At 43.6% G+C, this 27058-nt stretch overlaps 1 protein-coding gene across 1 annotated transcript in view; it reads left to right on the top strand.

Annotated features, from left to right (window-relative positions):
• LOC103729315 (putative DMBT1-like protein) overlaps positions 1 to 27058 on the top strand; it is a 57067-nt gene that overhangs the window by 11098 nt on the left and 18911 nt on the right. The window contains exons 4-11 of the mRNA XM_029560711.1: positions 4117 to 4146; positions 7157 to 7216; positions 11271 to 11336; positions 15012 to 15056; positions 15876 to 15890; positions 20355 to 20672; positions 22961 to 22999; positions 24850 to 24997. Of these exons, the coding sequence (XP_029416571.1) occupies positions 4117 to 4146; positions 7157 to 7216; positions 11271 to 11336; positions 15012 to 15056; positions 15876 to 15890; positions 20355 to 20672; positions 22961 to 22999; positions 24850 to 24997 (721 nt within the window). The remainder of the gene's footprint in view (positions 1 to 4116; positions 4147 to 7156; positions 7217 to 11270; positions 11337 to 15011; positions 15057 to 15875; positions 15891 to 20354; positions 20673 to 22960; positions 23000 to 24849; positions 24998 to 27058) is intronic.

Below are 27058 nucleotides of genomic sequence, written 5' to 3'. Positions count from 1 at the left end.
TTTTACTCTTAAGGTCATTTGAGGATCTGTTCCTCAGGGGTCACATGGGCTTGGGAGGAGCCCCTGGTTCCTTTCTTTTACCAGTTCCATCTATGTGAAGATAAGTCAAAGGTCCTACTCGACCATGGCTGGCTTCACTTGGAAGCATGGAGGAAATGTTTCCTCTGTGTTGACCCTCCTCTTTGTAGACTGGACACTGGTTCAAGTCCATTTGGTGGGGTCTCCATGACCTCCTTAATCAAGAGGACAGATGACACACCATAGTTACAGAATATTTTGAGAGATGCTCATAGTCCCCTGGAGCTTAGTCAACCTAGGACTAAGCATTTTTTAAAAACATCTTTTCTTTTCCTACCTGTTAACAGACACTGGTCTATTCAAAATCCTTATCAGGTAAGTTCTTGCTTTATTTTTGTTTATTTTTTTTATCTTTTTTTGAAACAGGGTCTCCTTGTAGCCCCAGCTGGCCTGCAACTCACTATATAGATCAGGCTGGCCTTAAACTTATAGAGATTTGCCTACCTCTGCCTCCCAAGTGCTAGGACTACAGGCGTGCACCACCATGCCCGGCTTAGTTCTTGCTTTATTTTATGAAACACATTTTCTATTTCAATAGCTTTCTGGACATATAGGAAATGTTAATGGAATAAGTTGAGATGGGATCTGATGCCATATTCTAGTGACCACCATGTCTGTGTTCCTGGGCCATTTACGATATTCCTGGAGAGATAACCCAGTGGTTACGAGCACCTGCTGCTCTTGCAGAGGACCCAGGTTTGGTTCTCAACAACCACAAGGCAGCTAACAACCATCTATAACTCCAGTTCCAGGGGATCTGATACCTCCTTCTGGCCTCTGTGGGCACTGTGTGTGCTTACATGTAGGCAAACACTCATAAACATGAAAATAAATAAAATATATATTTGAAATAGATCACACACACACACACACACACACACACACACACACACACACAGTAGGCTGTGGGCTGGCATGAAACCAGGCCTTGTTCCACCTTCAGTCCTAAGTAATTTAATTCTAAATACTTTCCATGCATGACTTATTTAACAAGAAAATTATGAGGTAGGTATTTTTTTAATTTTTTTCTTTTTGGTCTTTTTGAGAAAGGGTCTCCCTGTAGCCCCAGCTGACCTGGATCTCGCTGTGTATACCAGGCTGGCCTTGAACTCACAGAGATCCTCCTGCCTCTGCCTCCAAAGTGCTGGGATTAAAGGCATGTGCCACCATGCCTGGCCCTAGGTAGGTATTTTTAAATCTCCATTGTATTGATTATAAAACAAAATCAGAAAAAATGAGTCAAATTGCCCAGAATGGTGTCATTAGCTACTCAGGGGAGCAGCTACCAGCCTGGTGGAGATTTTTGTACCTTGTCTGGCTTTGGTGAAGAGTTGATGCTACTGAGTGTCTAATTCCTCTTGCCCAAGTAGTATCTCTATAACCAGGAGAATTCGGAAATATCCCTTATATCTCTTCCTCCCTTACTCTATACAACCAATACACCATAAAATTCTGTTTCTACTTTCAAAATACATAATAAACTCTTTAATATCTCCCAACCCAATGACTGCCTTCCCCCGAGAGCACCATCATCTTTCATTCTGGTGGTGGCAACAAACAGTTGCCTACCTCCTCTTTACCCTCGCATGGTATACTGGATCATTCCTCTGTGCTCAAAACTGTGCAAAGACTAGATCCCCACATCCCCAGGTGAGTGTGTGTGTATGTGCACGCGTGCGTGCGCATGTGTGTGTGTGTGTGTGTGTGTGTATCTGTATCTCTTTCTCTCTGTGTTTCTCTGTCTTTCTGACTGCTTTACTACGAAGCTCATGCTGGCCTGAAAGTTGGTATATACTTATAACCCAGGCTTATCTGAAATTCATCACCCCCTGCCTTTACCTCTCCAAGTGCTGTGATTAGCAGTGTGCACCACTGGGCCCAGCTTCTCCAGGTCTCTTACCACTGAAGATACACCTCATCTTGTACTAGATCTGCTTCTGGTCTTTTCTCAAGTCCTTGAAATAGACAAGGTAGTCTCAGTTTAGGCCTGTCCTACTTAGCTCTTCCTTCTGTCCAAAACACCCTTTTCCCCGCCACGTTTTTCTAGTCCACTCTTATCACTGGGTCTCAGCTCAAACACACAGAGAAGATGCCTTTGACAGCAAGCCAATTAGGCTTTCTCCCAGTTCTGCATGGCCCGTCTGTTTGTTTTCCTTTCCATCTGAGATGGTCTTTGTATTTTTGTTTTGACATCTTGCTCCTCCTCTGTCCTGCTGGGGCTCCTCTCCAGGATGGGGAGTTGGGGAGAGAAGGATGGTGATCCTGTTTAATTTCAGAGCCAAGAACAGTTCCTGGTCAATAACGGGTTCTAAATAAATACCTACAGAATGAAAAAATGGACATATTGTGTACCATCTAAGTATCAGTCATCAATTATTGACAAGCAGTAACTTCCTTTTGGAAGGTATTTTTCAGGCACAGAGAATTCCATTATGCATGATTTTCATCACCCTTCAGATTCCAAGAATCTCAGAGTTTAACAAATAATCCATTCCAGTGATTAGCTAAAGGTCTCATTGGTTCACTGATCGGTAGTTTTTCTGTTTGTTTCCTCTTTATCTAGATGGTCGCTACTTTTGCATTTCTAATTTCTGGTTTTGCTATGCAAATATATGTATTTTACTGTCAACCATTTGAAATCTGTAGCAACATATATCCTAATTATTATATATTATATAGTTATCTACAGATAGTCTCTACTTGATGTAATTCTTAACTTCATGGTTGTAAGGAAGCAATATGCATTAAACAAGAACTGTGTTTCTGTGCTTTGTATTTTGAAGTTGATCTTTTCCCAGGTTAGCAACATGTGATACTATCCATTCTCATTCTACTGGGCAGCCACAGTGAGCCACAGGTCCCAGTTATGTGATCACAATAGGAAAACAAGCAGTATCTGCAGTGTACTACGTTGCTGAACTATACAGTTTGGTAGATTGGGTGCATTAAATGTGTTTGTGATATTCTTCGTGGTTGTGTACATGTTCTCCTGTGGATAGGTGTATATGCATGGGGGTATATACACACATGTGTTGTATTCATGTAAAGGACAGTCCTGGGTATTGTTCCTTAGGATCCGTCCATCTTGTTTTTGTTTTGTTTTTCGGTCTTTTTGAGACAGGGTCTCCCTGTAGCTCCAGCTGTCCTGGAACTCTCTATGTAGACCAGACTGGCCTTGAACTCACAGAGATCTGCCTGCCTCTATTTCCCAAGTGCTAGAATTGAAGGTATATGCCACCACACCCAGCTCCACCTTATTTTTGAGATGGGGTCTTTTACTGGCTTGGAGTTCCCCAAGTAGGCTAGGTTGGCTGGTCAGGAGTCTTAGGGATCTGCCTGTCTTCACATCTCCAGGGCTGGGATGATGAGCACATGTCACCACAGCTAGCTTTTTATTTATGATATTTTTAACCTAGGATACTTTGACCTACCTTTTTTTTTAGGATGTAATCTCATCATAAGTCAATATCAATATATAATAATCTGACATACAATAATTCTGTTATATTACATATCATCTACAATTAAATTATCATATATCACACATTGTATATTATAATGACATCATATGGCTATGTGATGTCAATATATAATATAATGACATCATAATTAATCATGAAAAAGATTAATACAGATGTCCTCTAGGGGTCCACTCAGGTCTGAGGGAAGAATGAGCTGAGGATGCAGTTCAGTTGTGGGTGCACCACGGTCCTCTTGCTTTGAGTCTGGTTGCGAGCAAGTATCCAGGACAGACAAATGGCCCTGAGTTCCTGTGGCCACTGGCTTGTTCTCAGTTGTTGGTATTCCAAAGAACCAGTACCATGTGTAAAGATTTTATCTCTAGAATATCTTCAAAACAATCATCTCAGCAAATATTGCTCTGGCCCTGTCAAGCCTAGGAATCTGAATTTCACCAGGAATTTTATATTTCAGACCTATTACATTAAATATTTGTTGAAAGGTAATAAATATATCAAGTAAATAAAAGTTATTCAATTGAATCAAGTAAGAAATATTTAAATTTATTTGTATTAATAGGTGATGGAAATTCAGGAACCATATTATCAGGTAAGGGCTTTATGTATGCCTGTGTGTGTCTGTGTGTCTCTGTCTGTCTGTGTGTGCCGTTTCCCCCAGGACAGGTCTGTTTACCTATTACATTCAGGAGAGCAGTGGATGAAAAGTGGCTTTTCTGCTACGTCACTGAGTAACTGATCATACTCTGTCCTTGATAAGTGAATTTGTATGGATTCCCTGATCCCCAAGGTACCTCTGTAATAGAATCCCTGTCTACAAAAGAGCTTATAATGCTTTTATTATGGAAAATATTAGAAAACATTTTGAACATACAGGTTTCACAATTAGTTATTAAGCTTCAGTTCCGCTAGTTGCTCTGTGGGTATACAAACTCCCTCAGTTTTGGTAAATGACATATTCTAAATTTCCTTTGGAAGAAGAATCTTTTGCTCACACACGATGTTTGCTTTTTGTGAGTTTGCTGCTGCTGTTACAACAAACTGTCATAATCTGGTGGTTTAAACAACACATATATTTTTTTTTTGCCTTGTAGTTCTAGAAACAACTAAAAGAGGATAGACTTGTCTCACAGTTAAAGGATGCAGTCTGTCATGATAGGACAGGTGTCTTAGTTTATTTTCCTGTTATGATAAAATACTCTGACAGAAGCAACTTGAGGGAAAGAGGGTTTATTTTAGCTCAGAGTTCAAGTTATAGCCAGCATGACAGAAAAGTTGAGGTGGTGGGAGCTGGAAGCAGCTGGGCATACCACATCCACAAGCAAGAACAGAGAGTGGTCAACGCACGCTGCTGTTCAACTCTCTCTCCACTTATACGGTCTGGGCTCCCATCCAGGAATGGTGCTGCCCACAATGAGTGGCTTTTCCCACCTCCATTAATGTAACCAAGATAGTCTCCCATAGACAGGCCTATCTCCCAAGTGGTTCTAGATTCTGTCTAGATTCTTGTAGCTCACCTTTCTTTCCTCTGCTTACTGGTTGGGTCATCATATTTCAATGTGTATCCTGAATACTGTGTCCATTTCTAAGCCAATGAAGAGTATCCATTACAGAATTGTATTTCATACACAAATGTGATAAGCAGAATATTGTGCTCTCCCCCAAAGACATCCACATCCTAATCCCCAGAAACTATGCCTGTGCTAAATGATCTGGCATGGCATCTGGAGTGGCCAGTGATAACAGGAGCATGAAGTGGCTGGTCACATCGCAGAGGCTGACCAGGAAGCAGGGAGCTCATAAGGAAGGTCTGCCCCTAGACCTTCAGCAGTGATTCTCGCCAAGTAGAATCACCGATTGTGGACCACAGGAACCTGTGGGAGACACTTCAGATTCAAATCACAGCAACTCCCTTTCCTTTTCCAATACTTAGAGGGAGTTTGTATTACTTGGCTCATGTCCCCAGTCCTCCGTCTTCAAAGCCAGCATCTTGGCATCTTCTGATTTTTCTGATTCTTTTTTCCTCTTCCTCCTCTTAGACCCTTGTGCTTGTACTGGGCTCATCTGGGTAACATAGGGTGACATCCCTATTTTAAGGTCTCATCTGGGTAACATAGGGTGACATCCCTATTTTAAGGCAGTTTATCAACCCTACTTCAATGTGTTTCCTTAATTCACCCTTACCAGATCATTTAGCACAGGCATAGTTTCTGGGGATTAGGATGTGGATGTCTTTGGGGGAGAGCACAATATTCTGCTTACCGCATTTGTGTATGAAATACACTTCTGTAGTGGATACTCTTCATTGGCTTAGAAACGGACACAGTATTCAGGATACACATTGAAATATGATGACCCAACCAGTAAGCAGAGGAAAGAAAGGTGAGCTACAAGAGAAGGAAGATGCGCTCAAGCCGATACCCAAAGATGAGGGATGACCCTCCAGCTCCCGTGGTTTCCTCTGCCCAGGTTCCTTAGGAGTATTTTGGTTCCCATGGCCAGATATGCTGTGCAGTCACAAACAGTATAGTACCTGACAAGTGAAACCTCTTGCTATCAACTACAAGCTCCAGAAACTAGTATAGTGTCTACAGTGGGACACCCACAATGTGACAACCACAGGTGGTGTGATACCTACAAACGGCATGAAGCCCACTGACACTATTACACCTAAACATTAGCTCTAATCTCACCATCCAGCACCCACGGTGTGACACACACAGACACCGAATACATACAAGCCAGTGCTCTACACCTACAGACAGCACAACACCTACATACAGTGCTACACCTACAAAACAGCTCAATGCCTATAGATAGCGCAACAGCACTGTGTCTACAGACAGCTTAACACCTGCACACAGTGCAATACCCATGGGCACTGAATATATATATATACACCAGTGCAGCACCTAGACAAGGAACACCCTCAAACGCTGAATACACATACCAGTGTTACAACTACAGGCAGTATAACACTATGGTGTGGCTCTTACAGACAATGCCAACACTCACAGACACCGAGTAAATACACACCAGTGCTATACCCACAGACACTGAATACCTACATACCTATGCAACACCTACAGTGTGGTGCCTATAGTCAGTGTGACCCCCTGAAGATGGTGGAACCCCTGGGGATGGTGCCATGCATACATACTAGTGTAACACCTGCAGAAAGTGTGATGCCTACAGGTGCCACAAACATCTACAAACAGAAAAGTCAGTAGTAAAATGCTGAGGAGTGAAATAAGCATAAGAACTGAATAGAAGATCTTGAAGGTCCGTGTCATGTGGCCAAATCTCAGGAGGACCGTACTTCTCACCATAAAACACCAACATCTGCACTTGTACTTTGAGTCTAGAAGAGACAGGATGGGAACTATTGAGTTTAGAGTTTAGCAGGATGACCAATGGCAGGTTAGCATTTCTGTCATTTAAACGGTTATCACTTTGGAATTGAGGCAACACTACACCTTGTGAAATCACAGGGCACTCTCCCTGGCCACACTGCCCTTGAGTCACTGTAGAGGTCACTGTTAACCTCACACTGCCCTGGAGTCGCTGTAGAGGTCACTGTTAACAGTGTTTCTTTATTCCAGTTCTACCTGCCGTCTCAACTCAACCATATTCTAGAATGACTGCTAGTTCGGCGTCAGCAGGTAAGGCCCCGGCCCCACAGTTACTGCAGTTACTGTAGTTGCTAAGTTGTGTGTAATGGCGGCCAGTGTTTCTCAACCACCCCAGGTACCAATGTTGCTTCAACTGAGATCATGGGACTTGAAGAGAAAGGGACTGAGGAGGTCTGGATTTCACACTGCACAACTTCACTTTATATATGACCGTCTATACTTTACTATCAGAACACGGGAGCTTGGGGCTTCTCATATGCAAAGAGTAAGATGGAAAGGAGCAAGGACATCTGTGTCTTGGTATGTTGTTGAACCTGTGTTAGAGAAAGAGAAACCACCCAAGAGTTAGCTTGTATTTTTGGAACTTAAGAAGTAAAGTAGAGTGGCTGACTGATGTCAGGGAAGAAACTGAGACGGTAAATTTAATAATTACCCCGCTGGTGAGTCGCTGGGAGTGGGCCTGCCGGTTCCTGGTTGTGGTGAGCAGGAGTCACCATTATGGTCTGTCTTCATTCATCACTGGGATAGTTGACGCCATCTCAACTTTTCCATCATCTGTAACAACTGCAATTTCAATCACACCATCATGTGATTCCTAGCCTGACAAAGCCAGTCATAAGTTGGCCCTTTCCTCTGCAAACCTTGGAGGCTGTAGATATGTTCATTCCCTTGATTAAAATAGTGCCATCACAGGTGTATGGTGTCTCCAAATCCATCCAATTGCATACAGTATAAACACATGCATGTTTTTAGTACATCAACGATACCTCAAGAAAATTGTTTTCTAAAAAAATCACTTGGAGGATGGGGAAGATAGCTCAGTGGGTAAGAGAATGTGCTGGGAAGTACGAGAATCCGAGTTCAAATCCCCAGAACCCACATAAACAGCCTGGCACAGTCATATGTGCCTGTAATCCCAGTGCTGGGATTGTTGCCTGCCAGTCTAGCTCCAGGTTCAACAAGAGACCCTGTCTTAAGGGAATAAGAGTGATCGAGGAGGATACCAGGTATACACACACATAACCATAGACCACACACACATACACATAGATACTCACACATAAAATCTTTTTTCTTTCTTTCTTTCTTTCTTTCTTTCTTTCTTTCCTTCCTTCCTTCCTTCTTCCTTCCTTCCTTCCTCATCCCTCCCTCCCTCTCTCCCTCCCTCCCTCCCTCCTTCCTTTCTTTGGTCTTTTTGAGACAGGGGTTCCCTATAGCCCAGGCTGGTCTTGAACTCACAGAGATCCACATGTCTCTGCCTCCTGAGTGCTGGGATCAAAGGTGTGTGCCACCACACCTGGCTTAAAATTTTCTTTTAAAAGACAGCATTATATCTGGGTGTGGCAGCTCATGCCTTTAATCCCATCATTCAGGAGGCAGAGAGACAGGTGGATCTCTGTGAGTTCAAGACCAGCCTGTTCTACACAGTAAATTCCAGACCAGCGAGGTCTACATAGTGAGATTCTGTCTCAAAAAAAAAAAAAAAAGACAGCATTATAAAAAAGTTGGCTTTTTATATTGATTATATATTCAAACAATACTTTATGTTGAATTATGTAAAAATATTATTAAAATAAATCTCACCTGTTTCTTTTCCCTTTTAAAAATGTAGCTATCAGAAAACTTTAAACTACATTCATGTCTCCAGCCTGAATTCTATTAAGCAGCATTACCTTATACCTCTCAACCATTATGCCAAATGTTTTTTTGTGGGTTTTCCTCTCTGATCCTCCCAATGGTTACATGAGAAACCACTACATCCCTTTCCCAGACGAGGAAACTCATGTTCAAACAGGTTGTTACATGTCCCCAAGGTCCATGAAGGGGAACACCAACAATCTGCAGAGCCCTAAGACCCTGGTCTCTAAACTGTAATAAACTCTAAATCCCATTAAGATCCTGGTCCTTAAAAATGGACCAGGTATGCTGCCTGATCATGAGCGAAGAGGATCCTTTTGCGATGAAGGAAGTTAAGAGTCCAGGGGTTCATCTCTGAGCTGAGCCTGCATTTGAATTTCTCATTTTGGTCTTTCTAGACTTGCATGCTCGTAGAACCCAATCTGCCCTCACTTTCAGCCTTACTAATAATGAGTATGCATCCACTTGTTCCCCCATGACATTGTACGTTTCTTGGGGGCAGAACCTATATCTTTTTTATCTTTGATTTCATCTCCACACACACACACACACACACACACACACACACACACACACAGAAGGGGGGAGAGAGAGAGAGAGGGAGAGAGAGAGAGAGAGAGAGAGAGAGAGAGAGCGCTAAGAACAGTATCTCCATGGGAGAAGTATGAAATTCTGGAATGAACACAGACCACTTGGCTGTTCCCCAGTTCACCCTTTCATGTTCACTTCCCTCAAAAGAGAGAGCCGTGTTACAATTATTGGCTCTGCCATCTGAGATAAAGATGAAGATGACGCCAAAGATAAAGATATAGGTTCTGCCCCTAAAAGGACTAAATAGCAGACTGAAGATTGAGCGGCATGCTGCATTCAGTGGACATAAACCCGGGGTTTGGACCCAGCTCTTAGCTGCCTCCCACCCCCGTGGCTCCCACCATGATCGTCACCTCTTTCTTCTTCAGTTACTGCTTCTGAAAACTGGGACAACTTCTTCTTTCAAGGAGTTGTGAGGATCAAGGCAGTGAATCCCCATAAAACACTTAGTGGAGAGCCTGGTGCACAGCGGGTGCCCTGTGGTGTGACCTGCTGGTTTTATAGTGTGCAGTGCTTAGGGATGATGGACACCCAAGAGGGCATGGCCCTCCTGTTCCCTCTGCCAGCCACAGTCGTCGTGTCCCTTCTCCCCACGCCGCTGGCCATCACAAGCTCGTTTTCTGCCTCTAACATTTGTTTTCTCATTTCCTGTACGTGGAACCACAAAATGCAGTGATGCTTTTCATGTTCAGTGTGTCTTCAAGGCTGCTGGTTCCTGTTAAAACCTGTGCTCTGTACAGGTTATCAAATTCTCCAATGAAACAAAGCAAACAAAGGACTCTTCCTCTTCCTGTTGCATATAAATCACCCAAGTAATTTTCCGTGTACTGTTTCTCTAACAGTGGCCTCAAGTTCCACAATTCCAGAAGATGCGAACCATCCAATCGAATCGTCAGGTAGGTCAAAGAAAACTGTGATACACTGCATGTGTCATGCATGGCATTCTAGGCCCATAGAATGGATGGGTTGATTTTCAGGGCTGGGGTAGATGCACCATCATGGGGAGAATATACAATGCTCAACGTCACCTATGCATCACACTTTACCCCACAAGGAGAGGCTTCACCTCCTCTGCTCTTTACACCTTCATACCTGTCACGGTGCTTAGCATGTATAGACACCAAATAAGTATTTATTGAACGAGTGAAAGAATGCACAAGGAAGGCTTTTGACTCTTCTTTACAGCTTTGGTCTTGGCCAAGAAATTTGCTAGACAGTGGGATGGGAAGGCAAATCACTCTACAGGCTGCCAGTCACCCATTTGCACTGCTATCCTTCAGAGAGAGGTGTCAATCATTTACACTCACGCAAACTAATGAAGCCAGATGCGTCTGACAACTATGTTCTGTGTTTCAGTTTCACCAGAGGGTGAGGAGTTACCCACTGTCTTATCAGGTAAGATCGGTACTCCAACACCGGCCCTGCCATGTGTGGCCTCACCATGTAGATGGCATGTACCGCAGATGGGTTTCTAGGTTGTATAATGTCCTCTGTGGAGTCAAAAAAGACAACCAGTATCCTTATGAATATTAGGATTTATAGAACTTTGGCCCAGTTCTCCAATGACTTGACTTATAACTGTCAAGCACCGTCATGCAGAGTCTGGAGTCTACACAGGGTTAAGAGGGGGACGTGTTAGGAATGCAAATCTTGCTGGGTAGCTTTTGGTCAGCCTTGCTGAACTTGGCTCCAATCTTACTGAAAGTCCAGCAGTGGATTAGTCCACATGCCTGGGTTAAGCTATGGTCAGTCTGTTGACAGTTTGCCAGCTGCTAGCTGAATCCTCTTCTGATGTGTCCTGTGTTGTCCCAGGAAAGGGACTTCAGTTCTGACCCCCGTTTCCATATTTTTCCAGTTCTGCCTGTGGCTGACTTAGCACCTGCTAGCCGCAGAGCCAGTGCGTTCAGGCTCAGCCCCCCAGGTAAGCAGCCTTCCTGTGAACTGCAGAGAGGGGTCACCACAAACAGAAGGGAACTGGGGTGAGAGGGTAGGGGAGGGCAGCTGGGGGTTCCTGGGCCACAGAGGAAAGCGCCCTAGGGACAATACACCGTCCTCCAGGCCTGACTGACAAGTGGGTCCTCTTAGAGGATTTTGGCAGCTGTCATCTTTAAATTCTTGTTCTTCCAGGGAAACATAAAGTTTATAACACACACACACACACACACACACACGAAAACCAAAAGCCCATATACCCATAGGTATGGTCAGAGTTTACATTTTTAATCTTATTGATTTCTATCCTTACCAAGAAATGATGCAGTTAAAGATGAAGCTTCCAGGGCTAGGAATAAACCTCAATGGTGGAGTGAATGAGAGGCCCTGGGTTCAACCCTAGTACTGTAAATAAATATCAGTCTTTAAAAATAAAGTTAAATAGATATGAATCTCCTAATGCCCCCAAACTCAGTCTCTCTTTTTTCTTTATTCATAGACAAATGCTCTTTTGAATTTTCTACATTTATTTTTGTTTCATTTTATGAATTATATGAATTTTATGATTTCTGTATATGTTATTTTGTGGTTTTACTTTCACACAAATTATATTAGTTTCTATCATGCCATATAAGTTCCATGGCATCATACAACATGGGTGCATGCACAGACATACCAAGCACACATGTACACACATGCTGAGAGAGAGAGAGAGAGAGAGAGGAACTGCTAACTGCTCTATAGTACCACTTAGTGAAATCCATTTTCCCAAATTTTCATGCCTCCGTTGCTGATGGCAACGTAAAACTCCACTGCCTTGAGACACAGCTGCCCTGTCACCTAATCTGCTTTGTTCAGTGATTAGCAAAGAACACACCATATTGTAGTGTGATTAAGAACATTTTCCCACAATGTTCTTACACAGCTGAGGCCTTGAAGGATTTACTTCAACCCATAAGCCAAGCAACCAGGGCAAGTTCAGTAGGAAAGTTTCCAACTTTATTTTCATATCTGCAGAAGACTGGCCTAGGCTAAGGCTAGTGAATGGCTTGGAAAGATGCTCTGAGGGGTGGAAGTTTCCTATCAGGGTACCTGGGGGTCAGTGTGTGATGATGGCAGGGGCCCGCTAGAGGTGTAGTTGCATCCAGGCAACTCAGGTGTGCCTCAACCCCATCTGTTTGCCTCAACCTCCATGTCAGCCAGGGTTTGGAAAGATCCTGCTGGATAATGTGTGCTGGGCTGGCACAGAGTCACCTGGCCTTGCATGCCCACGTCAGTTGGCTCACACCTAGCCATCTGCTCTGGTAAAGGGGTCTTTTTGCATTCTAAGTGCCCTGTGGGCAAGATGGGTCAGTGAATCCTCTCTCCACTCTGACATACTCTGTAAGGACAGCACCCCCCCCCAAGTAGTGCTGGTTTCTGTGTCCCCTTCTACTTTGATTTCTCTCTCACTAGTTTACTCTGTGTAATGCTCATGAGATGAAAATGAGTCTGTTGGATTAGGCTTCAGGCAGTGTACTGAGTCTGGATTGAATGGTCTATCATTCCTTAAAGCCTGGAAGAGGTGCTGTTCATAGTTCAACCTCCGTTGTTATGGGCCAAGGACATGGCTCACAGTGTTGAGTGTGAGTGTTCTGGCTCTCCTCCAGGATATGTGCTGGTCCTGAGGACTGGCCCCTCTTCTGGGAAGCTGCCGCAACTCTGGCAAAGAGTAAGCTGAGAATTAGCTCATTACCTCTAGTCCCCCAGGGGCAGAGCCTTCTCTGATCTGAGTCCCATACCACCTCTGACAAGACACAGTTCTGTGGCCATTGAAGGATGACAAGTGACAGCCCTGACTTCAGGGTGTGCTCTGCTGTGACTGTGCAGAGATCACAAAGTGCTTACTTGAAATTTTTATTGCATTGTGTGTGTGTGCGTGTGTGTGTGCGTGTGCACATGTGTGTGTGCACGCACCACAGTACATGTGTGGAGGTCAAAGCACAACTTTCTTTGGGATCAAGCTCAGGCTCTCAGTCTTGCTGGCAAGCACCCACTGAGCTAGCTCTCTGGCCCACAAAGTGCTTATTAAAGAGTAAATGTCTATCTGTTTTCCAGAGTCATTAGGTCAGAAACAATCACTTTGAAGTCTGCCGAGGACAGCAGCAATTAACAATTTATATGTATATTTCAGAGTATTTCAGCCAGTCAGAAAAACTGTGGGGCCATTTCTTTCATATCCTAGTTCACCACCTTCCAAATACTGTGGTGTATAAGATTTACCTGGAACACTCATTAAAAAACAGGTCACTGGGCCCTACCTTCAGAGTCCCTGACCCTTGTAGGTCTAGGATACAGTGAGAATCTGCCTATCTGACAAGTCTAGGATGCTTATGATGCTGCTCTGTGGACCACATCTTGAAACTCACTTTCTTAAGGTATAATTAAAAAGAAATATTTCCTATCCTAATAAATAGAAGCAGAAACATTATCCTCCTCCTCCTCCTCCTCCTCATCATCATCATCACAGTCGTCATCATCATCATCATTATCATCATCCAAAACCAGTCTCCCTAGTAAGTCAAATTTTGTAAGTTATTTCCCTATTTTCAAGTTACATATTTTTATGGTTGTGGCTATGCAGAGCTTAACATTCAAATAAAACGTTTAAGTAAATATTAAAATATCTTCAAATCTCTGGATATATAATATTATGTAAACAGGACTCTGGATGAATTAGTTTTCCATTTGTATCTAGTGTGTTGGTCATTTCTTCTGTTATGGCCTAGTGCCTGAGAAAACAATTTTAGGGAGGAAGGTTTTATTTGACTCAGTTTCAGAAGTATATTGGCTCCATTGCTTTTGGATCTTGTGAAGCAGGTCATCATGGCAGAAGGATGTAACAGCATAGCTGCTCACCTCATGGTGGCCAGGAAACAGAGAGCCACGCATTAAGGAGCCAAGCTCAATGTGTACCTTTAAAAGGCACATTATGAGAGTTATAGTTGCTCTGAATCCTTGTCAAGACTATTTTAAGTCTGGCCACTATAATAACTTTTAAAAGGCACATTATGAGAGTTATAGTTGCTCTGAATCCTTGTCAAGACTTTGGATGGTCTCTATTTTAAGTCTGGCCACTATAATAACCCTATAAGACATTGCAAATAGCTTCAGTGATGTTTGTTCCATAGTTCTTACTCCCACTCAGAGCCTGAAGCTGCAACACCACCACACGTGCTCCCAGGTTGGTCCAATCTTTCATTGTTAGCTGTGGGTAAACGTTCCCTTGTAAGATTTATTTTGTAGAATCACATAAATCTCCTTGGGCAAGGAAGGTAAAAATACATTCTATACTCTAGATAAAGGAAGCATTGGAGATAAAACAGAAAGAGAATCTTTAGGCAATGAGATATTTATTGCGTCAGATGAGTTCCATCAAGATTTCACAGTTGTTTTGTTTGCTAAGAACTATTAGGAAATATCAGCTATCTCCATGTAACTTATGAGACCTAATCTGATTCATGAAACTCTAGCATTGTCTACAGTGGTGTGAGACTGTAACTTTCCCTAGAGGTCAATGCTTTTATGTCTTTTCATAAATATTTAATTCATATTTCAGAAGTTAGTGAAGGTCACAGTGAAAACGCCACTCTAGACCCTAATGTTGATTTCCTTCACCCATCAGGTACTGAGCGTTCCCCAGACCCCACTCCAGTAATGGATCCTGATTATCCTGACCTCTCAGACACACCAGGTTGGTTCTTTTCCTACATGTAGGGAGTTCTCTTCAAGCATTTGCTGATTAAGACATGGTAATACGCACATACTCTGTCCGCATTGACAAGTGCTGATTACACAGCTCTTCTGCCAACAGGTAGGACCATCTGGCAATCCAGTATCTTCAGTGTCATGCACTAGGCTGGGAACAAATGTGAAACACATCAGGGTGCTTGGTCAGATCTTCATTGATTATAAGCTTCATTCAGTCATGCAACCATTCAGCAGATACAGATGGAGTGTCTACCCTAACCAGACTCTCCAGACAGTGATGACAAAGCAGGGATCAGAGCCCACTTGGTCTCATTTTTCATGGGGTTTTACATGTCAATCAAGAGACAGATGTGACAAGTGACCATGCTCAGTTTTATGATCTTAGCCAAGTTATATCATCAGCCACTCCCATCCCCACACCTTGTCAAAGTGGATAGCATAGAGGATCGAGAAAGTACATGAATGTGGGGATGCCTACGGCTTCTGGCACCTGGAAGGCAGTCAGACAGCAATGCTTCTTTCTTTGGGCCACATACTGACCTGAAGGAAGAAATGAGAGGGTGAAAAGGGCCCCAAGGTGCAGAAATCAGATCTAGACTCACTGGTCACCAGATGAATGATCTTGACCATCAGAATCTTCTCACCATTAGAGTAGGCTCAATGGATTCTAGGCTCATGACGATCCTATGACTTTGGCATTCTATGATTAAGGAGACAGTAAGTAGTTACATAGACCAGCTGAATAATATGTGTGTTCCTGTGGAAAACGAAGGACTACCATCAAAACCCAGAGGTGTGAGTCTTGCATTAGGCATCCAAAGGTACTTTTCCCACCAGCATTTTATGGGACTCTTTCAAATATACCACAAGTCAAGTTTGAAGACCTTAGTTTGAACTCCTACCTAGATTCTATGATGAATTTGTAAGTCCATATATAAACCCTCTACCCATCCATCAGTTCATCTCATTTTTATTTTAAAAAAATATTTTATTTTTTATTTTTAGTTTATGTGTATAGGTGTATTGCCTGCATGTATATAAGTGCACCCATGTCATGCAATGCCCACAGAGGTCAGAAGAGGGTATCAGATCCCCAGGAACTAGAGTTATAGATGGTTGTTAGCCATTATGTGGGTGCTGGGAAACGAACCCCCAGCCCTCTGCAAGAGCAGCCAGTGCTCTTAAGCACTAAGCCACCTCTCCAGCACCTCATCTAATTTTTATTAAGGTTGACTTATATGTTACATAATTCAGCCATTCATGACAAAGGGGAATTTGGGTAATTGCATACAGTTGTGTAACCACATTAAGGGCCGGGTGCAGTTCCCATACCCAGCAAGGTTAACTCATCACTTTCAGAGCTGACTCTTCTCCCCTTAAGGATCTGCTGTGTGACTTTTCCTTGATTTGCACTGATGAGGTCGTGACAATGGCATGCCATAGGAGAAAGCAGCAAAGAGAGAGATGACAGCCAACTGATTGCCCTTCACAAGCAGGTCACTTGTTGTTAATCCCCCTGGAGTTCCGCTTTTTCTGGTGGCCATGTGGTACCTATTAGAGTGTCAGCAAGCAGCTGCCATGTTCTACCTTAAACGGATGCCTCGAGGATGAGAGCACACACAGGACTTGGAACACAGTGGCATCGTTTTTCTTTTCTTTTTTTTTCTTTGCCCTTTTCCATGAAAAGACATTTATTGTCATACATTATTAGAAGAGTAACATTCAAAACAATGCGATGCCACTCAGCACCTATTAGAATGGCTATAATAAAAAATCCTGACAAAGTCAAAACATAAGAAACATATAAACAATAGAGACCCTCAGTGCTTATAGAGATACAAAACTGTGCGGCTTCATTGAATGACAGTTCAGCAGTATCCTGTAAACTTAAACATATTCTTTTTCAGATAAATTATTTTTCCCTTTTTAAAATAGCAGCCTTATTGAGCTAAACCTCACATACAATCTGTTCACTCTTTGAAAGTATACAATTTTAATGGCTTTTGTTATAGTCAAAGAATTCAGTAAACATCACAGTCAAGAATGTTTTCATTTTCTCCCAGAGAAACCTCACACCCTTAGCCATCCCCTCCAGCCCCTTCTGCCCCTCAGCTTTAGACAACCTTGATCTACTTTCTGTCTCTATATGCCCACTCTGGACACATCATATAAACATATCAATTTTTCTTTTAATCAAATTTGTCCTTTGACATTTTCATACATCCTGGTTAATCTCGGCAGGAATCAGGCACACCTTGAAGCAACTGAAGGAATCTGTCCTCCCGATTTTATAATTCCGTGGTGACAGTCCTTTCTTCTTACCTATCACTAGCCCCTGAGAACCTGCTTCCTACATCATTGATGATGTCAGCAGCTCAACACCCAGGTTTGACTGCACCACCAGGTAGGGCTGTGTCTTTTTGTGCTGTGTCTTCTGAACAAATCTGTCAATGAAGGAGTGTGAGAACATGTGTCATTAGAGATACGTGGAGCAGTGAAAAGCTGACTGTCATATGAAATAAGCCTAGGGGGCAAATGACAGTGTGGTGAATTCTGTGACACGTGTGTATGTGTGTGTGTGTGCGCGCGCGCACGTGCATATGCATTATAGGTACCAGAAAGGGGAGGGGGTCTTCATCCATCTATGAGGAGTCAAGATTGGAGGAAATAACAGCTAATCTAGGACCTGAAGGCTGAGGGGCAACAGACTTATTCTAGGCAAGAGAGCAATCAGATAGGCAGATACCCCATAGGGCGAGATACTGATTTACTTTCCAGATTAGAACCTAGAGTTGGCTGGTAACTACACAGGGTCAGTAACGAATGAGGCAGCTTAGGTCCTCAAGGATAGCTTCATGCTGTATCTGGGGATGAGTAATATTTAGAGACATTCAGCTTTGAATTTGGTCTTAGATTTTTCTAAGTGAAGGTCAGTCTGAGGCTAGATGATGCAGGAATAAAATAGTGGACTCAATGATTCCTTAATCCAGCTGGACAGCCAGGACATTCAGGGAGAAGGCAGAGGAGCCACTGCCATTGGCCATGACCTTGGAAAGGTGGTATATACCAAGACTGCCACTATTGGCTTGGTGGCTTTCAGTCCCCCGAATTACACTCTGTGTCTATCGTTTCTTCTCTTGTTTCATAACTTTTTATTTTACATGTCTACCGTGAGCTGAGCATTGCACCAGGTCTTGCAGTGAATGCACAGATGAGCCTGACACAGTTCCAGTTCTCCTGGAGTTACGGTCTAGTAGGGAGACAAGTCTTGCACACACAAACCTATGATTCAAGGACAAAGTGGTCTGTACCACAGGAAAGATGCCCTGCCACGCCCCTCCTGCATCCCCAGCCCTGGGTTCATACTGTTCTGTGCCTCCAGGCTGGTGGTCTATGTATGCATTTCTGTACAGACATGATCACACCCACTGTCTACATGTATCCATCTCCCCCCAAGATTCGATTCTAAGATCCAGACCCATCTCTGCCTCCCTACCCACCTCCCAAGCAAGAACAAGGCCTGAGCAAGTCCTGGCCCACATGGTCTCACATTCTTTGGCCTCACAACAGCTTCTGCAATCATGACTGTTACCATTAAGGCCCAAGATCCTCAGAGATACTTAGCTTTTGGTTCAGCTTACCTGAGTCACATCCATTGCTCTTCCCACTGTGCCTCTTTGTTTCTTGTACATTGCTGGGGAGAAGGGACACACACACACACACACACACACACACACACACACACACACATTGCTTGATCTACACACAACAGTGTAGCCAGGCTCAGACATATCACAGCTAAGGACCGAGAAAGGAACATGTCAGTCCTAGTCCAGCTGATTGATCACAAAGGCTTCAAAGAATGGAAGTCACTTGGGACGGAATTGGAAGGACTTCAGTGGGCAGGAATGGGAAGGCGTACTTTTATGCCAAGTGAAAGGTACAGGAAAAGGTTTATATTCATGGGTTAGCACTTGGCTTCATGATGCAGATGAGCACTAAGGCAAGGGTAATTGAAGGAGGTCCGTGGCAGTGAATAGGGGAACTTAGAGATTCCAGTCAAGAGACTGCAATCGGTAGAGCCGTCCTTTCACAGTCCGGGCCTCTCTTCTTCCTGCCCTACCCTTCAATATTTATTCTGTTCCTTTGTTTCATTTTGTTTGTGGTTTTGGAAACAAGGTCTCACTCTAGCTCAGGCTGGCCTCAACTCACAAGCAATCCTGTTTTCGCTTTCCAAGTTCCGGGATTACAGGCATGAGTCACCATTCCTGGATACCAGTGATTATCCTGAGCTACCTCTCTGTTCACTTGTCTGCCCCATGTGACTTATGGTTGCCCCTTAAAGGAAGTATCAGCCCTAAGGCATCCAGCTCTGTTTCTGATTCCAAATATACAAATAGAATCTGTCCCAATTCAGCTATGAACTGGTTCCTCTGGAGTCTACGTGAACTGTAATCCTGTCATCCTGATCAGGGAGACTCCACCCCCAGGTACATGATGTTGGCCCCATGTCTCCTCTTGGCCATAGGTAGAGCAGATTATCTAAAAGGGAATATGGATAAAAAAATGTATAAGTTACCCATTACCATGTAAAGCCACCTGGTCCGAAATAACCATTTCTCATTGCTCATGAGTCTACAAGTCAGTGGGAAGTCCTGCTGTTCTGAGTTAGACGCTCCGTTTTGGTTGGGTTTACTCATGCATCTGTGGCTCATTGGAAGGTCAGCTGAAGATGTCTGTCCCAGGATGGGCTCCCTCACATGTCTAGTAATAACATGTCCATCACCCATCACCTGAGGTGACAGAGGTACCCGGCTGTGTCCCTCACCAACCAGCAAGCTATCTTGAGCATATTAGCATGATGCGCCAGAGAGCCAGCTTTATCTGAGTGCACACTACACCTGCATACTCTCCTGGTCAAGGTGAACCAAAGACCCCCAGCCCAGTATTGAGAGAGAAGGAAAGAAGCCAAGCTTCTCAGCCAGGAGAGCCTCAATGTCATATTGTAAAGAGTGAGGGTACAGGGAAGTGACAAATAGCCGTGTCTGTAAATAATCCATCATGGAGAAGTTATCGTAACACAGGATGTAGATAAGGAGAAGGCCATAAGCTCTGTGGAGTAGACACATGGGGGAATGGCATGGGCTCTGTCAGCGCAACAGGGAAAATAAGAACAGAGACTAGGTGAAGGTGCTCGCCAGTCATCAACAGGCAGCGGGAATGGCTATTGCCTCTCTGGCCCCTTCTTCTTTCCCAGGAGGCTGGGCCCCTGTGCGGCTGGTAGGCACCCACGAGACTTGTGCAGGCCGTGTGGAACTTTTCTACCAGGGAGTCTGGGGGACTGTGTGTGATGACCTCTGGGACCTGGCAGAAGCAAACACCATCTGCAGGCAGCTGGGGTGTGGCTGGGCTGTTTTAGCCCTGAGTGAAGCTCACTTTGGGGAAGGCTCTGGGAAGATTATCCTTGACAACGTGCAATGCAAGGGACACGAGGAACACCTGGAGGAATGCTCCCATGTTGGCTGGTTCACCCACAACTGTGATCACAGTGAAGATGCCAGCGTGGTCTGTTCAGGTAAGGCCCACTGCCCTCGAGAGCCTAGCTTCAGCTCTTACAAGAGATATTTTTCACACCTGTACCATTACTTTTCTCATTGCTGTAACAAAATATTGACAAAAGAAACTTAAGTGAGGTAGTGTTTATTTAGGTTCATGATTCGAGGGTGCAGTCTGTCATGGTGGGGAGGTGTGGCGGTAGAAGTGTGAGGCAGCTGGTCCCATGGCACCTGCAGTCATGGCAAAGAGAGATGAATGCTGGTACTCAGCTTGCTTTCTCCTAATTTCCTTTATAAAATTATTTATTATTTTTATTTTAAACATAAGAGTAAATTGCCTGCATGTATATAAGTACACATTGTCATATGATGCCTGCAGAGGGCAGGTTCCCCTAGAACTGGAGTTACAGACAGTTGTTGGCCACCACGTGGGTGCTGGGAATCCAACCCAGATCCTCTGCAAGAGCAGCCAGTGCTCTTAACCACTGGACAGTCTCTCCAGCCCCCTGTTTTCCTTTTTATTCAGCCTGGGACCCCAGCCCATGGGATGATACCACGCATGTTCAGGGTGACTCTTCCCTCCTCAATTAAACCTCTCTGAAAATACCCTTGCAGACATATCTGGAGGTTTGTCTCCTAGGTGATTCCAAATCTAGTTGGGTTGACAATGAAGGTTAACTATCACAATATGATGTATAAAAATAACCATTGATCATGAACTAGTATGTAATTCACTCACATGGGATGTTTTCATTTCTCACTTTATAGATGCTGAATATGCAACAACCGTGCTAGCAGGTAGGGAAGACAGTGTTTGAGTGTGTGGTTTGTCGGGAGTTTGGGAAGAGGTTCCATAGAAATTGGATTTGTCTTATTCTCCAAGCCAGTGGAGTAGCAGAGACATAAAACGTGAACTCATCTGATTGTCTGGTAGGAGAGTAGACAGTACCTTCAGAGTCATCTGGCCCAGCCTCACTCACCCTCCATTTACCACTGTGCATCTCATGTACAGTAAACAGACCCTTGATTTCTCAGACTTCTGTAGAACATTCTGTTTGGTCAGCTCTGAGGTTTGCATAGAAACAGTGAGATATGGACAGGAGGAGGTGGTTGAGATATAGCCAAGATGTTTCCTTCCTGGTGGGGAATGGCTAGTGGGACAGATATGGTCCCAGTGAGCCTGTGGCCATTTCTATTCCCCATTCACCTCTGCCTGTTCCTGGCGCAGCCGTAGGTCCACAGAGCTGCCACTGCTGCTGGTCCTTGCCCACTCCTAGCCTCCGAACCTGGATTTCCCATACCTAGACTCTCCCTCCCTCATCAGACCCTAAGGTCTCTAGAGGCCTTGGTCTTAGCTGATCCTGTCAGAGAATGAGTCAAGAGTAAAGCTGGTGGGAAAAAGTCTTGTAAAGCTTCATTTACACCCTGTCCTGGATGTGTCAGCTCTGCTAGGTGGGACTGCATTAATCCAGAAAGATCATCTCTAATGGAAGATACTGAGCTGAGTGTTGCTAGATGTTGGAACCTGGAGGAGCCTCAGCTTGTTTAGTTCCTGACTCAGTATCTCTGAGCAGTACCAGGTCAAAAGACACTTGAATTATTGTGTTTTTCTGTGTGCGTGTGCATTCTTGTGGGGTAGGGGTGTCCATGCACATACGTACATGTGTGTGTATATCAGAGGACAGCCTCAAGTGTCATTCTTTAGACACCGTCCACCTTGTTTTTCGGAGACAGGGGCTCTCATTGATGTGGAGCTCACTAATCAAGCTAGACTGGTTGGCCAGAGAGCCCCAGGGATCCACCTGTCTCTTTCTCCTCAGCACCAGAATTACAAGTGTATACCACCAAGCTGGGCTTTTTATATATGGGTTCTGGAAATTGGACTCAGATCTTGTGCTTGGAAGGCAAGCACTTTACTGACTGAGCCATCTTCTTAGCTCTTGAATTGGTGCATCTTCCTATTCCTACATCACAAATGCATAACTCACAGCCCCTTGGGTTATGGGAAGAGGCTTTACGAGAGAAAATCTCATGTCTTTGATTTTTTAAAGCTTCCATTTAAAAACTACCTTATGTTTTGTGTGAGAAAAGAATAGTTCATGAAAATCCAAGAATGAGCTCAGTCAGTACCCAAATCTTGAACACCAGAAGCCCCTCAGTGCTCAGGTCTCTTCTCTAGAGACCCTGATTCAGGTTCTGGGAGGGGCTGAGGTAGTGTGTTTTCCATGGGCTCCTCAGGATTCTCACAAATAGACCTGTGCAGCCCTGTGCCAGCTGCTTGCCCACTTGCTGCCTTTGTGTTTGACAGATCGCCCAATGGCTGTCATGGAAAGGACCGTGGCTGCAGGTAAGAAAGTGCCCCAGCTGTCCTCTTCCTTACAGCTCAATCTTGAAAGTGCCTCTTCACAGAAACCCTACTGTCTGGTCTAGGTCGTCCCCCTGAAACTGTATTCTGCATGAAGAACCCCCAAAGTCAGGCCAATGCATTTGTGTTGCAAGGAAGTAATTCCAAATAATCAAGAGATGCCTGCTTTCTTGTTCTCCCAGCCAGAACACCGTGAGTGAAGGGAAGACATGTAGCCAGTCATGTAACGATGCTGCCAGCTAGTACCCATGCCATGATTTCAGAAGGCTCCCACCATGAAGAGCTTGCTTTCCTTCTTTGAACTTTCCCCTCCGCTCACTGCCTCCCTCTCTCTGTGCTCTCTTTTCCATCTGCCCCCCTTTTTTTTCTATTTTTGCCTATGTTTTGGGGTATAGTAGCTCCATTGGACTTCACACCATTTGGGGAGAAAGTACTAAATAATGCCAGTGACCAGAGCCTGGCTGGAGGAGAGGCACAGCTAGATGACCAGGGTCAACCATTCTCCACAGTCAAACAACCTGATGGAACAGCCAGGGCTTCTGTTTCCATTGAAAGGAACATTGGAAAAATGGTTAGACAGACACACAGACAAGCAGATGAAAAAAAGATAGATAGGTGGACAGGTGGATGCAGAATGCTATTATTACTGGAGAAGTGGATGACTCCGGCCAACTTCTTTCTACTTAGTAGTAGATTTTTAAGAACATCATTTTGAGAAATGATCATTGGTCGTGGGTTGGACACTGCCATCATCAGATAGACAGAAGTCCCACATTGGCTCAGAGTCTTCATTAGGAAAACAAACAGTGCTTTACTCATTAATGCAGTGAGACAGGGAGTTATGGATGGGGAGGGGGGTGACTGGCAAATTAAAGTCACAAAACCGACAACTAGGAATTGATAAGAGAAAAACGTTCTGGCCACTGTTAGATGCCAGTACTTCTTAGAAAGGGAATAGAGTTTCCAAAGAGATGAGGGTGTTTTAAACTTCAGAAACATTTGTGCCTACTGTCAAAAGTCTGGTATTTTAGACTAGCTTGTACTTTTGATGCATCCTAAGACATACAAAGTGAAAACCAGTGAAAACTCTTTTTAGAAAAAAAGTGAAGAGGAAAAAAATCAATTGCAAAATTAGTAAACTAACCAATGAAAAGCTTAAGTTCAGCTCTAAAACATTGTTTTAAAAAGTTCTCTTTCTTTTTTAAAAATTCATTTATTCTTATTTTATGTGTTTGAGCATTTTGCCTTCTTGTTTGTAAGTGCACCTGTGCATGTAATGCTTACATTGGCCAGAAGAGGGCATCATATCCCCCAGAACTGGAGTTACAGACAGGAGTTAGCCACCATGTGGGTGCCGGGAACCAAACCTGGGTCCTCTTAAAGAGCAGTCAGTGCTTAACAGCAGAGCTGTGTCTCCAGTCCCTCTTTCTTTTGGAGAATTTCAGACATGAATACACTGAATTTATATACAATCGCTCCTCCCAAATAATATCACCCTCTCAAATTTATGTCTGTGTGGACTGACAGCCACGTGGTGTGTGTGTGTGTGTGTGTGTGTGTGTGTGTGTGTGTGTGTAGATATATACTAAAGTATGATAGATAGATATAGATATATCCTACTTTAGTGTTGTCTGAATATACATGGGTTTAGGGTTGACCACTTGTGCATGGGCAACCTATCAGGGAGCTCTTCCCTGAAGAAAACTCAGCAGCGATTGGCTGCTAGTAGCTCTTAACTAGGGCTGGTGTCTTGAACCTTTCCCCCATCCATGTTGACATGTTGACTATTGTAGTCTTGTGCAGATCTTATTTCAATATTGTTCTTCATTTAGAAAGATCTCAGTGTGGCAGTGTTGTTACGCGCTCACCTGGAAAAATTAAGAATCCCCCGATGAATGAAATGCACGACAATATAACCTGCGTGTGGGAAATCAAGGCCAATGCCTCTGATTATATACGGCTGGCATTCCCGTCTCTTGAGTAAGTGATAAATACCTTCCAAAAGTACACAGTGTGGTACAAAATTCTAACCACCTACCCCCTAAGTTGATTCTCAAATGCAAAGGAGTCATTCATACATTTCTGTTTGTCCTGAAATAACTACCAACAATAGGAAATTGAAAAGGGGATGCTGAGTCCTGTGCCCCCCTCACAGATCTCCTCCAGTGGTAGCATTATAAATAACCAGAACAATATCCAAGCCAAGAAAATGATGTTGATGTGATGCTGTCAGTTGGACTAAAGACTTTGTTCCATTTCCATCAATTTTTACATGCAGTTATTTATATGAGGGTGGGAGGGAGTGACAGATTCACACAATTTTATCCTGTAAATGGCTTTCTCAAAACCAGTGACATCAAGATACAGACCTGTTACATTATCACAAAGGAACTACCCTTTTGCCCTTAGTAGTCACAAACTGCTGCATTCTCTGTCCCTTAACCATGATCTTTTCTCCACCTCCACATTTTGTCATTTGGAGAATGGTCAGTAAGTGAAAGCACCCGGCACGTAGTTTAGGAGATTGGCTTTCTTTCACGCAGCCCAGTGCCCCTAAGATCCATCCAGTCTGATTCATGTCTTGTTTTCCTCTTTACTGCTGAAAAGGATTCCATTCATGTGGCTCTCCTAGTGTTCATCTTTCCCCCTTTGAGAATCATCTGACTTGTTTCTAATCTTTAATTACTGTGAACATTCACATAAGGTTTTTAGGTCAATGCAAGTTCATTTCCCAGAGATAAATGCCCAAGAGGGTGGTTACTAGATTGTGTGGTAAGTACATGTTCAGCTTTTTAGAACATGCTAAGCTATTTTCTAGGATGACTTCCATTTCTCCTTCTCACCAGAAGCATGTACGCTCTGTCTTTTCCATATCTTAGCTAGCAGGGTGTTAGTTTTATGTTATCTCTTTGTATGCAAAGCTGTACATTTATATGTAGATGTTTTTTCCTTAGCTGCTGTTGGGGTGATTGTTAATCATATCGTTTTCTGCACATTTGTTGCACGTATATAGAAATGTGATTGCTTTTATATATGCCCATGATCTTTCCAGGTCACATAGTTCTTTCTTTAATACAGTATTTTTATTTATTCTTTGAGTTTTCATAAATATATACAATATATCTTAGTCATATTCACAATTCCATGAACTTTAATTAAAAATAAATTTACCTTACAGGCTTTAGCTAGGAAAGAGAAAAGGAAAGAAACACTGTATGTGCCCCTTGCTGATACAGGGAAGAAAGAGCATCCCTTAGAGGGTTCTTAGTCTCATTCATAAAAGAATTTAAGAATAGACTCAAATGGAAGTTTTAGGACAATTTTATTATAATTTTGAAGAAAAAAAAATCCTCAGGGCAGGCAAGCTGGGAATCTGGGCAGCTGCCTTGAGGACGAGAATGGGGGGAAGGGAAAAGCCGCGAAGCCACACAGGTTTAGAGTCTGCATGGAAGTGGACTGGCAGCCACGTGGTGGGGAGAAGGGAAGCTTTAGAGGAAAAGTAAAGAAATGGAAGCATTAGAGGAAGCGTGCCTAGAAAAGGGGGATGAAGAAGAGAAGGAAAGATTAGGCTTTTCTGAAGAATTCAGAAAAGCAGGCACACTTACGGAGCCCTACCCGTCTGTGGCTGGGGCCAGAAGCTCTGCACTAGGAGGTGGGATCCCAGGTAGGAAAAGTTCACTAGCTCATTAACACACTAGGTATTCCACCCGTGTGTTTAGCATGACTTAAGGTGAACCTGCATTTTAGGGGTGATCCTATGACCAGATCATTAACCAGTGAAACTGGAAGAGTGGGTTTTCCAACAGATATTTTATTTTTTGACCAGTTACTGTCATGGGGCCTTTTTTGCTACTGTAACACAGCCAGCTAGTGAAAGATGCTGAGTCCAGGATGACACCCAGGCTTGTTAAGTGAGGAAATTTCAGGTTTTACTATTGTAAACACACAAAAAATGAGGCCATTTGTACATGAAAATTATATGAAAAGTAGCCACTAGGAAACCCCAAGTCGTTTATGACTCTTCAATTTTGTTTAATCAAA

Source organism: Nannospalax galili, unplaced genomic scaffold (assembly GCF_000622305.1).
Source record: "Nannospalax galili isolate Female #2095 unplaced genomic scaffold, S.galili_v1.0 scaffold31, whole genome shotgun sequence".
NCBI classification, from domain to species: domain Eukaryota; kingdom Metazoa; phylum Chordata; class Mammalia; order Rodentia; family Spalacidae; genus Nannospalax; species Nannospalax galili.
This window is presented reverse-complemented; position numbering and strand designations above follow the sequence as displayed.